Source organism: Crinia signifera, chromosome 4 (genome assembly GCF_055691185.1).
Source record: "Crinia signifera chromosome 4, ASM5569118v1, whole genome shotgun sequence".
Lineage (NCBI taxonomy): Eukaryota > Metazoa > Chordata > Amphibia > Anura > Myobatrachidae > Crinia > Crinia signifera.
In genome coordinates this window covers 108,744,010-108,759,421 of record NC_139220.1, presented here as the reverse complement: position 1 = coordinate 108,759,421, position 15,412 = coordinate 108,744,010, and the positions used below count along the sequence as shown (strand labels likewise).

The following is a 15,412-nucleotide window of genomic DNA, read 5'->3' as shown; positions in this document are numbered from 1 at the left end:
ATTGTGTTCAATGAGACCCAACTATTGATGTGACAGTGAGAAAAATAACTAGCACAGCTGCCTTCCTGTAATAGAGATAACTTTGAAGTTACTCACTCACTTGTGCAGCAGACTGAGTGCAATGTAGTTATTCACCAAGCAAATCGATAGTTCATGTTCGATTTACCACCAATTTACTACAGATCAGGTAGTTCTCTACCACCGATGGAAGTCTGTCAGTGATTTTTTCCCTTAGCGAAGGGTACAGAGCAGTGATGGCTCAACTTAGATAGTTTCATGGCCTGATGGAAATCCCTAGTAAGTGGCACAAGAGATCTGCTCTCTAAATCCCATAAAGCCCCTGGGTAATACTTTTGCTGGAATCAACCAATACACAACAAGAATGTGAGGGGTGAACACTTTCCTCCCCACATCAAAAGCAAAAAGCACTGCCCAGTTAAAAAAAGTGTGACCAATTATAATCGCCTCTATCAGATTACCAAAGATATATATCATGATTCTCACTCGATTCTTGCAAAAACAATGATGCTCAGCAACAGTTTAAGACAATTTCAAACCCTGATCGTTAGCCTAGGATGACTTACATCTAACATGAACCAATATAGTTGAAAGAGCCATTAAGCTCTGGAAGCAAAGTGAAGAAAACAAACGAAATAACCTGCAAAGAATGTTGCAACTGTACTCTCATGCTTTCGCAAAAACATATTTAAAAACAGAACATACCGTACAATCTATTGCACTTGCTTGACAATTTCTCAAGTCATATTAGAAGGTTACAGGTGGAGTGGAGGTTTCCCAGGCGGAATGGAGAAACATAGAATTTGAATGCAGATAAGAGATATATGGCATAGCCAGTCTGTTCTTTAGTGAAGACTATTCACTTGGTTTAATGGTTAGAAAGTGATAGGGTAATTCATTGGTTTTAGCAATTAGAGTTAAGATAGAGTTAGTTAGGGATAGATTTGGGTTTAGCATATTGGAGTTAAAGTTTAGGTTAGTGATGTTTTTATGTTCCAAATTCAACTGGACCGTAAGAGATTTGGGCATTGTGTCCAGCTCCCATGGAAAGTAGGGCAGAGAGGGTGCTTTAGTTGCAGCCAGGTCACAGAGGTTCAGCTTGGAAAGAGCATCCAAGATGGAATAAAGGGAACTGTAGGGGAAAGACTACATACTTGCTTGATTAAGTTCTAATATGTTTCATTTCCTTGTGAGGACCAGGTGTTTGAATTGGCAGTAGGCCAAAAAGCAGTTTATCCAAACAATTGTATCATAGCAAAAATTCAGGTACACCTGTCTACCCGATGTTCTAAAAGTAAGAACAATAAAAAAAAAACCCATACACTTATGCAACTTCTCGGAGGGATAAGTCACATACGAATTCCCTTGAACCACCCGGGAGCTTCACATGCCTCACTGCTGAGAGGCTGTCCATGTTGGAGGTCAAACCTCCAAGCAGGTCCAATCTCCGATCCAATGTGCATTGGGTCAGATGTCAAACCCATCCAAAGTGGACACTTTTCACCAGATTTTTCAGACAAGTATGAAGAACTTTAGGAAATAAATACACACAAGTCTATACCCTAATTAATTAGCTGTGTGCTGAATCCTTGAAATCACCCCCCTCCAAATATCTACTACAAGGCTAGTAATAAATTCCACAGAAACCAGCGCATGAGAAGCATCTCATATTATCTAGGAATAACATAAAGCAATGGTCTAAATCAGACTACAATTTGTACATCGTAATAAATGCTAATTTACCCAAAATAATATTAAGAAAGCACTTCTGCGCCAACAACATATGCCTGGCACAATAGTAGTATGCCTGTATGTTAGAATTCACATCACTGCTAGCTGTAGATAAAAGCTAATAACTCCTATGCTTTCTTATACAATTACAAAGTCCCAAACACCCTGAAAATGACTGCAACCACATTCCAGTGTCAGTAAAAGATGGCTTATGGCCATGATATCCCAGGTTGCAGCAAGGCCGTGCTGTCAGGGGAGGCAGTGTATCAGCTGTCATAAATGGGATAAAAATGACAAAAGATGAAATTTATAAACACATATACTGTGTAATAAATATATTTTGTATTTATGTTTTTTTTTTTTAATTTATGAGATGGGACAGTTGACTGACAACTGTCAGCAGCAGGAAAAAGACTGTAAAGCCCATTGAAAAACAATGGGGAAGTGGCACCTACTCATCTGCCTCAGTGACCGGGACCTGCTTCAGCCACATACAATGGATGCACCTGTCACGGAGTCAGATGTGATAGGACAGCAGATCAGTCTGTCACACCTTGGCAGCCTATATCTGCTGCCTCTCACTTCTGCTCAGTGTCAGTACCTGTTACCATAGTGGGTGTTAAAACTGTAAAAAATATATAAAAAAAAAAATTGAATTTCAAAATGTCTGCAGTCAGCAAACCACGGCTCACCACGTCATTACCCCACACCTTTGAGCTGGCTACACTAGCCAGCGCGAGACAGGGGGCAGGCAGTCCAAAGGTGAAGGAGGGGCAGAGAAGAGCTCCTGAAGAAGCTGAAGTCCTGGGAGGCTGTGGTCATGCAAAATATAGCTTAAAAGTCCACCGCCCTGCAGGTGAAGAACACAGATGAAGATGCCTAAACCCTGGTGAGGCAGCTGCCAGGCAGAAGAGCTTAAAAAGTCCAACGCCCTCTGGGTGAAGACGCCGCAGAAGCCCAGGGAAGGGGGTTGGGGGTGGGTTCACCCTGGGGGAAGAAAGATTTGTGTTTGTGTTTTTATTTTAATATTTACTTTAAAGGGTGGCTATAGGTACCACTATAGTGGCTATAGGGCCTTTTATACCACACATGTTTGTACCTTTAGTTCTCCCAAGTACAAGCATGTGGGGCAGGCTTGTTGGGACCTGTAGTTCTACTGTAAAGCACAATATTACATTTTTAAACCAGCTATCAACCCCATACCCACCGCCCAGGGGTGCAGGGGATAGCCCTGGGCTTCAGCCCAGGCCTGGGAGGCCCTGGAGAGGAGGGACCCCTTTATTTGGGAGGTCACTACCTCCTCAAGTCCAGGCCTGGGATGACTTGTTAGGGTGGGTAATGTTTTGGCCACAGGACCCCAGCAATCATGCTCCCTGGCTATAGTATTGCACAACTTGCTAGTGGAGCCCTGTGCTTGTCCCTAAATTACAGGGGACCCCAATTCAATTTGTTTCCTGTATTTTGGGAACCAGGCCTGCTTAAGGCCCCGATGCTGGTTCCTAAAATACAGGGGACCCCACTCACTTTGTCCCCCTTATTTTGGGAGCCGTGGTTGGTTCCAAAAGCCCGTGTGGGGGGGGGGGGGGGTTTGCAGGAGCCTAGCAGAGTGCCTCACCAGCCACTGAACTCACAGCACACCACTGGGATGCAGCTCAGTGGAAACGGTGAAGCTGAGTCTAATGACCTAGGAATCCAACACAGCTAGCTTGCAGGGTTGGTCCTAGGAAGAACCCAGGTTAAGGGGCAGTGTAAATGGGTAAGCCATGTCATTAGACCAGGCTACCATTTACAGCATACACGGAGACACTATGTCCTGGTTCCTGTCACACTAACACTGATCCAGGGGTGGGGTCATTGAATGCTGCTGCAGAGACTCACAGTACTACTGCACCAGGGTGCAGTGTAATCAACTCCACCTTAGGAATAATCCTGGTCACAGCCACAGTGAACATGGTTCAGTCCCAGGTCTGGCCCAGTTAGGTGAACAAGCTGCACACTCACATTAGCGAAACACTAAAGAATAGAACAATTACCACTATTTGCCATAAAATGTAAGGAAATGCAACATAAATTTCAGCATTAACACTGAATTACTGTAAGCCAGTTAATAATTGTAATTTATTTCATCTGAAGGAAAAAAAACCCTGTATATAAACACCTACATTATAAAGTAAAAAATAATAATATATATATATATATATATATATATATATATACACACATATATATATATACACATATATATATATATACACACACACACACACACACACATATACACACACATATACATATATATATATATATACACACACACACACACACATACATATACACACACACACACATATATTTATATTTCAAGCAATAAACCTACAAGATAGTCATAAGTTATTTATGGAACAGCAGTGCCACTCCAAACATGTTACTTTTATTAACAAGTGGTTGCGGCTTTAGCAATAAATGTGAAATTATGTTTACAGATGCACCAAAACGGCATACTTACTTTTTTTTTATATACAAAATAAACTTTTTGCAAGACATATTATGAGGACTTGTACAACACAATGTATTGTGTGGTATGTGTACACAAACAAAAATAATCTGTGACTATACATTTGAGGTAGAAGGATCACCTTCAAAGACTAGTTTATTCTTCAGTAGAGAACAAAAACTATTGCCCTAACCAATATGGATAACTATAAGCACCTATATGGTCACCATACTGTAACCAATTATAGTAACTCTGGTTCGGGTCTTCGGGAGAGCAGCCCACAATATCCACATCAGAAATCTGTAGGGAAAAAAAGAAGACAAATAATACCATAAGTTATAATCATTATCAATGCATACTAAAGTTACCTACTAATTATGACCATAAAGTTATTGAAATATCCAGATGTAAATTTGAACAAAATAAATCCACCATCAAACCTTAATTACAGCTACTTATGTCAACTCGTTTCATATTTGAGGAGCCGATAGATGGCCAAATTTGAAGTGTTAAGTTCCTCAATTTGAAGGATAACAGCACCTGCCAAATCCATGAAGAAATTGTGGTGGTTTATGGCGATGCAAGGTCATCATATAATACTGTGGTAAGGAACTTTTATTACAGACACAAGTCCCTCTAATATGAGCCTAATGATGACCTTGACATGGTTTAAAAAGTGAAGGCTCTTATCCTCGTCAACAGAAGACTATCTATTGAAGTGATCATGAAATAAATTGCTCTTATTTATGGAAGGTATGCATGAGTAACTGCACAGCTCTAAAGTGTCCCGATAATGGGTTCCTAGATTGCTGACCCCACTTCACAAGCAAACTTGATGTGAACTTTCACAGGCGATGTTGACTCTGTTGCAGCAAAATGGAGTATTTTGTTGAATTTCATGACTAGGATGGATGAATGCTGGGTCTAATTTTATGGAGACCCAGCATTTATGTGAATGGTGGCGTATCAGATATGATACCGGTACTAAGTGGAGTGCCCCAGGGTTCGGTTTTGGGGCCCATTTTGTATAACATTTTTATTAACGATATTGGGATAGGGTTACTCGGCAATGTATCCATCTTTGTGGACGATACAAAACTTAGCAAAGTCATCAAATCATCAGAAGATGTCACCATGCTTCAAAATGATCTTGCAATTCTAGATGAGTTGGCAAAAAAATGGAAGATGAGGTTCAATGTAGATAAATATAAGGTTATGCACCTTGGGAGACACAACCAGTGTGCAAGTTACAACCTTAGCGGAGAGGAACTGGGTAATTCCATACTTGAAAAGGATCTAGGAGTCCAAATAGACAGCAAACTAGGATGTAGTGCCCATTGTAATGTAGCTACAAAAAAGGCCAACAAAATTCTGGCATGTATTAAGAGGGGAATGGAAACTAGGGACTCAAGGGTAATTATGCCACTATATAAAGCATTGGTGAGACCTCACCTAGAGTACGGAGTACAGTTCTGGGCCCCACACTATAAAAAGGACATCATAGAATTAGAAAAAGTCCAAAGGCGAGCAACAAAGCTTATTAGGGGAATGGAGAATTTAAGCTACGAGGAGAGATTAAGCAATTTGGGACTATTTACATTAGAAAAGAGACGTTTAAGGGGGGACATGCTCAACATGTACAAGTATATCAAGGGCCAATATAAGGAACTGTCACACACCCTCTTTTCTACTAGAAAGGAATCTAGGACACAAGGGCATGAGTATAGAGGCATGAGTATAGATTAGAAGAAAAAAAGATTTCATTCAGCTAGTAGAAAGAATTTTTTTACGGTCAGAACAGTCAAACTCTGGAACTCTCTTCCCAGAGAGGTGGTAACGGCTGGCTCATTAAATGCGTTCAAGGCAAAGTTGGACAAACATTTACTGGAGAAAAACATCCATGGGTACAAATAAGAAATATAATTTGTCTGTAAAATACCAGAACCTACCAAATCAGCAATGGATATCTATACCAGGTGGAACTAGATGGACGCAAGTCTTTTTACAGCCTTACCTACTATGTAACTATGTAACTATGTAACTATGTAACTATGGGCCTTATTCTAATTCTTTCTGACAAAATCCTTCTTAGATGGATAAAACCATGTGCACTACAGGTGGGGCAGATGTAAAATGTGCAGAGAGAATTAGATTTGGGTGGGGTTTTACTTCAAAGTGAGATATAAATTGCAGTGTAAAAATAAAGCAGCCAGTATTTACCCTGCACAGAAACAAAATAACTCACCAAAATCTAATTCTCTCTGCACATTTTACATCTGCCCCCCTGCAGTGCATATGGTTTTGTCCATCTAAGAAGAATTTTGTCAGAAAGCGTGAACTAGAATAAGGCCCTATGAGACCAAAGAAATAAGCAAGTACAAACCCTTCTCCCTCTCTAAAATGCTAAAGGGGCACAAAAGCAATACATTTTTAGCAATTGTTTTGGCATAATCTTACCAGATTTCCTTTCCAAACGGTTAGACCATCACCATTGCTTATTACTGCCCCTTCTAAAGAAGCTGAAAGATGTTGTGAAATAAAAACGTAGTGGTTTGAGCAAAGGCATCCGTCTCCTAGCTGACCATGCAGATGTACATATTGCCCAAACATTTGCTGTGGAAGTTGACAGGTGTGCCTATGGAATTTTACACCATTCCCCTATTTACTTGATCTCACAGCCAGCAACACTTCACCTCAAGGAAGAGAAAGTATACAATAGGCAGTTAGGCAAAACAAATTATTAAATTCTGGAAGTGGAACAGTAGTTCAAGTAATAACAGGACTTCTGTAATTACCGTATATTCCGGCGTATAAGACGACTTTTTAGCCCATAAAAATGTTCCCTCTAGTGGGGGGTCGTCTTATACGCCGGGTGCACGGCGTGATGTCGCCTTATATGCCGGGTACGGCATATATTCACTAAAGGGTACCTCTCCTCAGCCCCCCCCCCTTCTTATGCATAGGTACCGTACCTTAATAATAAAAGTACGGTATTTGTCTGCAGCTGCGTTTTCTTCAGCCTAACGGCCTGTCAGATTGCGCATTTGATGTCGGTGGCAGGCTCGGGTGTTTTCGGCGGGGCTCGGGGGGACTCGGGAGCGCTCAGGCACACGAGTCCCCCCGAGCCCCGCCGAAAACACCCGAGCCTGCCGCCGACATCAAATGCGCAATCTGACGTCGGCGGCAGGCTCGGATATTTTCGGCGGGGCTCGGGAGCGCTCAGGCACACGAGTCCCCCCGAGCCCCGCCGAAAACACCCGAGCCTGCCGCCGACTTCAATGCTCAATGTGACCGGCAGTTAGGCAGAACGGAAGGAGCAGCGCTGGCATACCTGGATACTCTTATTTCAAGGTACCGTATGCATAAGAAGGGGGGGTCCGAGGAGAGCTACCCTACAATATATTTTATGCCTGGGGGGGAGAACAGCGGCATGAGGGGGTATTAAAACTTTATGTGGTGGGTTTTGCTGGGGCAGGACAAACCTGCCCTGATAGGTTTGTCCTGCCCCAGCAAAACCCACCACTCAAGGGGTTAATATATGGTACGGTACTATAATACTGGTCCCCTCCCTGTCTCCCTGACTCCATGTCACTAGCAGCAGTCTGTGGAAGGTGTGCGGAAGAGCGGGTAGTCTTTTACGGCGAGTATATAACAAACTCTGTATTTTGAGTGGAAATGTTGGGGGGTCGTCTTATACGCCGAGTCGTCTTATACGCCGGCATATACGGTATGTGATTTGTGAAGGCTAATGGTGTTTACACATGGGCCGAATCAGTGGCCACTGTTATCGTTTTGATATCTGTGGCCACCAGGAGGGGAAGGGGGGGGAGCAATGAAGCATGGCCCTCGTTCTGACATACTGTAGTAGCAATAGAATGTGCTGCACAGTCTATTTCTACTTTTGATTCCAATGCCACACATCGGGATTGGATATGGGCTATGGGATATTTGCCATCGATTTTGACTACCTAGTCAAAATAAATAGCACAATCACACCAAGTGTACACAGTTTAAGAAATACTGGCAGAAATGTGTGGCTCTGCAGGGCAACTACATGGAGAAGACTTAAGTTCAACATAAACGTCCATCTCATTCTGTTCCTCATTATTATATGTTTTATTTAGAATGCTCCACAAGTGTTTCGCAGCGCCATACAAAAGGAACAGTACAGGTACACAAAACTTAACATTACAGTAAGTAAATAAGACAAAAGTACAGGTTAAAAAAAAAAAAATTAAGTGTGCCACAATGCAATACACAGTACAGCTTAGATGTAAGTAGTAAGGACAAGACCAACATACTACTAGGATTGAGAGGTGTATACGGACAAAGATGGTCGCTGAAGGAAGTATGGAAGAGCTGTAAGTGAAAAGTTAAGAGAAGAGGTAATATAATTTGTTTTTAGAGTATTTCTCGTGCGCTCCATAGGGGTGCTGCTTATGGGTAAACCTTTCAAGCATAACCTTCAAGGCTTTTTGCTAATATGGAAAACAAGTGGGGGGCGGTGAACCCAATTTAGCGCTTCCCTGTTATGGACACCCAGTGTAATAATGTAAAGATGATACTTCTTTTTAATGTGATTCTGTTGATAAGTCGTTCTTTTGTTGCTACTATACGAACTTCAATTCTCCAAGTTTCAGCATATGTGAATAAAACAAATGATGACAAAACAAAAATGTGTATATCTGCCGGTTTCCTTTTGGTAAAAAGGTATGTATGCTGAAAGTGCGTACCTCACTTACACAAAAATCTGATTGCACTTATAAAGGTATCTTTAAAATAGGTGTCGTACCCATACTCACGGTGCGTTGTTGTTATCCAGGCATTTAAAAAGGTATCTTTTTCCAGGTTCTTGTAAAAAGTATTTATTTTTAAAAATACAAAATGGGTATAAAATACCATATAAACTGGTCAGATTAGGGCAGTGTTGCAGCAGTGGTAGAAATCTCCCGCCACTGGGCTTGATCCGGACAAGGTCCAGTGCTGGTGATGACAGGCCACACGCAGATCTTACCCTGAATCCTTCCTTAAAATCAAGGAATAAAAGTAGTCAGCTTCCTCAGACCAACAAGTTTTGGGACAGTGTGTCCCTTTTCAAGGTGGGAGTGACTACTTTCCAGATGGCTTTATATACCCTTCTCCTTATGGACTTCCGGGTCTAGGTACTCCATTTTTTAAATGGCTAAAAGACTTCTTATAAAACATAATATCAGTATACATATAACTGTGGCTTTTAAACCTTAAACGATACTCAATTTCTAAGGTTTTATGTCCTGGAGTTCTTATATTCCGTGTGCGCTGATCTGCCGCACGTGATCGGGCTAATGTGTGAAGTCAGCCGGAAGTCGGGTTGTTCCCGGCTGACGCATAGTTTCTCCCTCGTGGTGTTTTGTTTTGCCCAGAAGTCACGTGGTCTCCGTCTCTCCTCCCCACGTGATCGGGCTAGTTCTGTGACGTCGGCCGAAAGCTGGGTTGTTCTCGGCTGACGGATGTTTTCTCCCTCATGGTGCTACACTTTGTCGGAAGTCGCTCTGTCCCCAGCTCTCCTCCCGCATGACCGGAAGTTGTTTGTCCATATTGCCGGGAAATATATAGTTGAAGATCTCCGCTATTTGATATTTTCTGTGTACAGTCCATTAACAAATGTTCATTCGGAAGTTTCTTTCTTTCTTTGAACTTAGAGCTTTTCAAGATGTTATTTGTTATTGTGTCCTCGAAAGAAGGGGAGAATTTTCAATAAATTGGACAACATAAATGGAAAAATACATATATATTTTAGGAGGTAAGATCTATCTATAGGGTGGTGATGATATATTTTAGGGAGTGAGGTGGCATGAAAATAGAAAATGGTGATGATACAATTCGTCAGGTCAGTTTCTTTATAAGAACCATTTCAGCTCGAAGTCTTGGTTTAGACCATGTGGGGCTAGAGTTTTAAGGTCATATATTAATTTCCTCTCAGCTTTTGCTAAGTTGCTCTCCACATTTCAATCTTTCCATGTAGGAATTATTTTCTTTATACCGAGGAATCTGCGGATTTGTTTTATTGAACAGTTGTGGGTTTCTTTAAAATGATTTGACAAATGTGTTTGTAATCCTTTTTTTATGTTTCTGAAATGTTCTCCTATGCGGGTTTTAAAAGTTCTCGTGGTCCTTCCTATGTAAAAAAAGTCCACAAAAGCATTCATTTGCATATATTATGTTGGCTGTTTGGCAAGTAATAAAAAGTCTAGTATCTCCGGTCTCTGGTGTTCCCGGCTGTGGCAGCAATGGGCCAGTGGTGGATGCTGGGAACTGGAACATGGTAGGCTTTAGAAATGGACAGTTCAGAGGAGCAACACTGACACTGCGGCCACAGCTAGGTGGGGGAGTTGATGAGACTCTGGTCAGAGGCACGGAGTCTAAGACCACCGACTGTTTTCACCAGGGACCCCCGCAAGGAGGTTTGGACTCCGCTGCGTTTGGGGGCGAGGTCGCGGCCCTCTGACCTGAGTTCCCCACAGCTAACTGGCCAGTCACAGGAGATGGAAAGTGATAAGTGGCAGTGAGCTTGGAACGTGGAACCTCAGTCTGCTCTGGCCTGGGAGGCCAATGAGTAGTCGACAGCCTGGGAGCTGGCACAGATTGTTTACGGCCTGGGAGCCAGAGGGAGTGTTGATAGTCTTGGAGTCGACACAGTACTGTAGACGGCCTGGGAGCCAGAGTGAAGTCGATGGCCTGGGAGCCGGAGGGGCCTTGATGACCTGGGAGTTGACAGGAGCTTGTTGACAACATGGGGGGGTTGACACGGGAGTTGACGGCCTGGGAGTCGACACAGCTGTTGAGTCTAAATGGAAGTTTATGGCTTTGGAACCGGCTTGCAGAGTTGACACCATTGTCGACTTGGGAGTTGCAGATGGTATGGCCCTTTAAGGGAAATAGCAAACTCTGCTGAGCAAACTCTGCTGAGGGATGCGGTAGTACTCTATCCTCTTCCCTTGGGAGCTGGAGATGGTAGACAGCAAGCAAGGTAACCTGGCAGGTGAAGAGAGCCAGGGAGCATAATAGCAGATGATAGCAGCAGATTGCACAGGGTTTTGCACAGGGTTACCACAGGGACTCTGAACAGGATCCTGTCGCCTTGGAACGCTGAGGACTGGAAATACACAGGAACCAGACAAGTTGTTCAAGGCAGGGAAAATGGGCCAGAGGCCTCAGCTATATCCCCCCTGCTGGCCTGTGATTGGCTGTAAGCTGCAGCAGCAATTAAGTCCAGGAAGTACCTGTGCACACCTCTGGTCACATGGGTTAGTGCACAGGTCAGAGCAGCACGGTCACAGGGAAGTCATTGGACAACAGAGTCATGTGATTGCAGGTGTCATGGCAGCACCCATGTGGCGTGGGCCCGGCCCGGGACCAGCGTAGAACGCTGGCAAGAGTTAAGTGTAATGCCACTCAGATCCTACCATGGAGAGTATCCGGGGACGTCACAGGACAGGGGCCTGCGCCGCAAGACACACCAGTGAGCAGGTAAGAAAAGCAGACGCAGATGCGACCGCGCACCGCAGTTTCTGACAAGGTGGCTTTGAAAACCAGAGGGAAGAGAGCCCTGCACTGAGGAGCTTACAATCTATTAGGAAGGGAATAATCAAAATGTTAGGACCCCCACCATACACAATAAGTGTATACTATAATTTATTTAAATTTATTTGTGAAGAAAAAAAAAAAAAAAGAGGCCATGCGCTACAAAGAAACCAGGCATTTCATTAATTTTATATATGAAAAGTCATAGTGCCGTATTCAATACCGGTGGGCAAGAGGTGAGAGAGAGCAGTGCTGCATGCTCGCTGTGACCGCTCGCCCAGTCAGTATTCAACTGACCCCCTGCATACGCCAATTCCCCCTCGCTAATTTTTGGAGCAAGGGGAATTGGCATATTTTGCCGCAGAAACAGTGAGACTCACGGCTAAATGCAGTGGGCTCCATGCATTAGCAGCGAAACTCGCTGTTTGCGGGAATCCTTGCTGTCACAGTTCCCCCAGGGTTAAAACTAGAGATGTGCGGCGGCCACTTTTTCGGGTTTTGGTTTTGGATCTGGATCTCCCTTCGTGTTTTGGATCTGGATTGGTTTTGGCAAAACCACCCTTGTGAGTTTTGGTTTTGGATCTGGATTTTTATGAAAAAATGCTAAAAATGGCTAAAATAACAGAATTTGGGCCTGTTTTTGCCCCTAAAGTATTATTAACCTCAATAACATTAGTTTCCACTAATTTCTAGTCAATTTTGATCACTTCACAGCTTACAAAATTGTTTTCATTTACTGTAGTTGGGCCAAAAGGGTATACCGAGGTAGCTGGATGACTAAGCTAAGCGACAGCAGTGGGCATCACATACATGTGGACCTTACACTTCCAACCTGGCAGAGCGGCACTGCAGGGGCAGACAGGGTGGCAGTTTAATAAACTATCCCAAAAAAAGAGAAATGCTCCAAACAGCAAATACAAAGAGGTATCAGCCTTGTCATGACTGGTGGTAGCAGCTTCAGCACTCCCACTATTTCCTCCTCCATCATCCTCCAAAAATGTGTTTTTATTTTATTTATTACTTTACACTGGACACAGCCTGTCACACTGGACACAGCCCCTTAGACACTGGACACTGCCCCTGGACACAGCCCCTGGACAATGGACACAGCTCCTGTACACTGGACACAGCCGTCACACTGGACACAGCCCCTGGACAATGGACACAGCCGTCACACTGGACACAGCCTCTGGACACAGCTCCTGTACACTGGACAATGGATATATGTCACGCTGGACACTGGATATATGCCGTCACACAATGGTTAAGATGTCACACTGGCCACTGGATATATGTCGTCACACTGGACACAGGATATATGTCGTCACACTGGACACAGGATATATGTCGTCACACTGGACACTGGATATATGTCGTCACAGTGGACACTGGATATATGTCGTCACAGTGGACACTGGATATATGTCGTCAAACTGGACACTGGATATATGTCGTCACACTGGACAATGGATATATGTCGTCACAGTGGACACAGGATATATGTTGTCACACTGGACACAGGATATATGTCATCACACTGGACACAGGATATATGTCGTCACACTGGACACAGGATATATGTCACGCTGGACACAGGATATATGTTGTGACTTGTGATACTGGACACAGGATATATTGTCGTCACACTGGCCACTGGATATATGTCGTCACACTGGCCACTGGATATATGTCGTCACACTGGACACAGGATATATGTTGTCACAGTGGACACAGGATATATGTTGTCACACTGGCCACTGGATATATGTCGTCACACTGGACACAGGATATATGTCGTCACGCTGGACACAGAATATATGTTGTGACTTGTGACACTGGACACAGGATATATTGTCGTCACACTGGCCACTGGATATATGTCGTCACACTGGCCACTGGATATATGTCGTCACACTGGACACAGGATATATGTCGTCACACTGGACAATGGATATATGTCACGCTGGACACAGGATATATGTTGTGACTTGTGACACTGGACACAGGATATATTGTCGTCACACTGGCCACTGGATACATGTCGTCACACTGGACACAGGATATATGTCGTCACGCTGGACACAGGATATATGTCGTCACACTGGACACTGGATATATGTCACGCTGGACACAGGATATATGCCGGCACACATTACATGTCACACTGGACACAGGATATATGTTGTGACTTGTGACACTGGACACAGGATATATTGTCGTCACACTGGCCACTGGATATATGTGGTCACACTGGACACAGAATATGTCGTCAGTTGTCACACAGGACAGGACACAGGATATATGTCGTGAGTGACTCGTGACACTGGACAATGGATAAGATATAGGCCGTCACACTGGACACAGCCCCTTGTATTACTGCAGCCCCTGTACACAGTGTACTACTCAGCAGCACTGCAGCCCCTGCGTGTGAGCACTGCAGCACTGAGTTAGTTAGTTAAATCACAAAAAACACAGGGTTCAGGGCTAAATAAATCACAACACAGGGCTTAGGGCTAAATAAATCACAACAGGGCACGGGCCACAGGACAGTGGACACTGCAGCCCCTGCATGTGAGCACTGCAGCACCTAGTTAGTTAAATCACACTACAGGGCTCAGGCCTATAAACAGTCACTGACTCTCAAGTCTACAACACAGGGCAGTGAGGGCAGGTCACGGAGCACAGCACAGCACGGAGCACATGGCACGGAGCACAGCACAGGGCAGGTCACGGAGCACAGCACAGCATGGAGCACATGGCACGGAGCACAGCACAGGGCAGTGAGGGCACAGGTCAGGTCACGGAGCACATGGCACAGAGCACAGCACGGAGCTTCCCAACCACCCTCTTCCCTCTCCAAGATTGGAGTGAAGATGGCGGGGCGCGCGTGCGTCTTTTATAAGATCCCGCGAGAATCCGACAGCGCAATGATGACGTTCGGCCTCGTTATTGGTCCGGAATTAAGGCGGGAACTCCCGAGCCGGCTCGGATCTGGCCCGGATCCCCGATATTCGGATCTGTCGATCTCGGGAATCCGGACCCGCTCATCTCTAGTTAAAACAACAAGGATCACTTGTTTTCTGAGATCCCCACCATTTAACCCCCCCGCCGGCCAAATGGAATATGAGCCATACAGTTGAACAAACAGACACATAAAAAAAAAAAAAAAAAAGCTTCTATACAGATGGGAAGGTTACTAAGGAGACCCATTACAGCCGATCCCGTGTACGAATGGGTACAACGGGGATCATCCGTAATCAGCCGAAAATACAAACTGAGAATACAGCAATTTTACAAAGCTGCCGTATTCTCCGGATTTGTATTTGGCAGCAGAGTTTACCGGCAGTCAAATACGTACAACCTGCCAGCATTGTACAGATCTTGGTTCCCAAAACATGGAGAATTTCAGGAGACCAGCCCCATGCTCAAACAGCCAGCAATGTCATGCCACAGCTGGGGGAAACTTTTAACATAAGGACCTCCAGCCAAAACATGAGCACCCTAGCTGGTCAAGATCACCGATAAAGCCAAATATGCCTGGAAAACTAAGAGTATTTTCCAGTCGTATTTTCTACTGAATTATCGGCCAAATTCAGCAGTACAAAC

The 15,412-nt window shown here is 44.0% G+C and overlaps 1 protein-coding gene across 3 annotated transcripts in view; it reads right to left on the bottom strand.

Annotated features, from left to right (window-relative positions):
* Positions 1-4,162: 4,162 nt before the first annotated feature.
* LOC146074268 (oocyte-specific histone RNA stem-loop-binding protein 2-like) overlaps positions 4,163-15,412 on the bottom strand; it is an 88,592-nt gene continuing 77,342 nt past the window's right edge. Inside the window, exon 8 of one of the 3 annotated variants that reach the window (XM_083182174.1) lies at positions 4,163-4,543. In XM_083182174.1, coding sequence (XP_083038300.1) covers positions 4,424-4,543 — 120 coding nt within the window. In that variant the 3' untranslated portion in view covers positions 4,163-4,423. The remainder of the gene's footprint in view (positions 4,544-15,412) is intronic. The other 2 variants (XM_083182173.1, XM_083182172.1) reach the window with 2 other exon arrangements.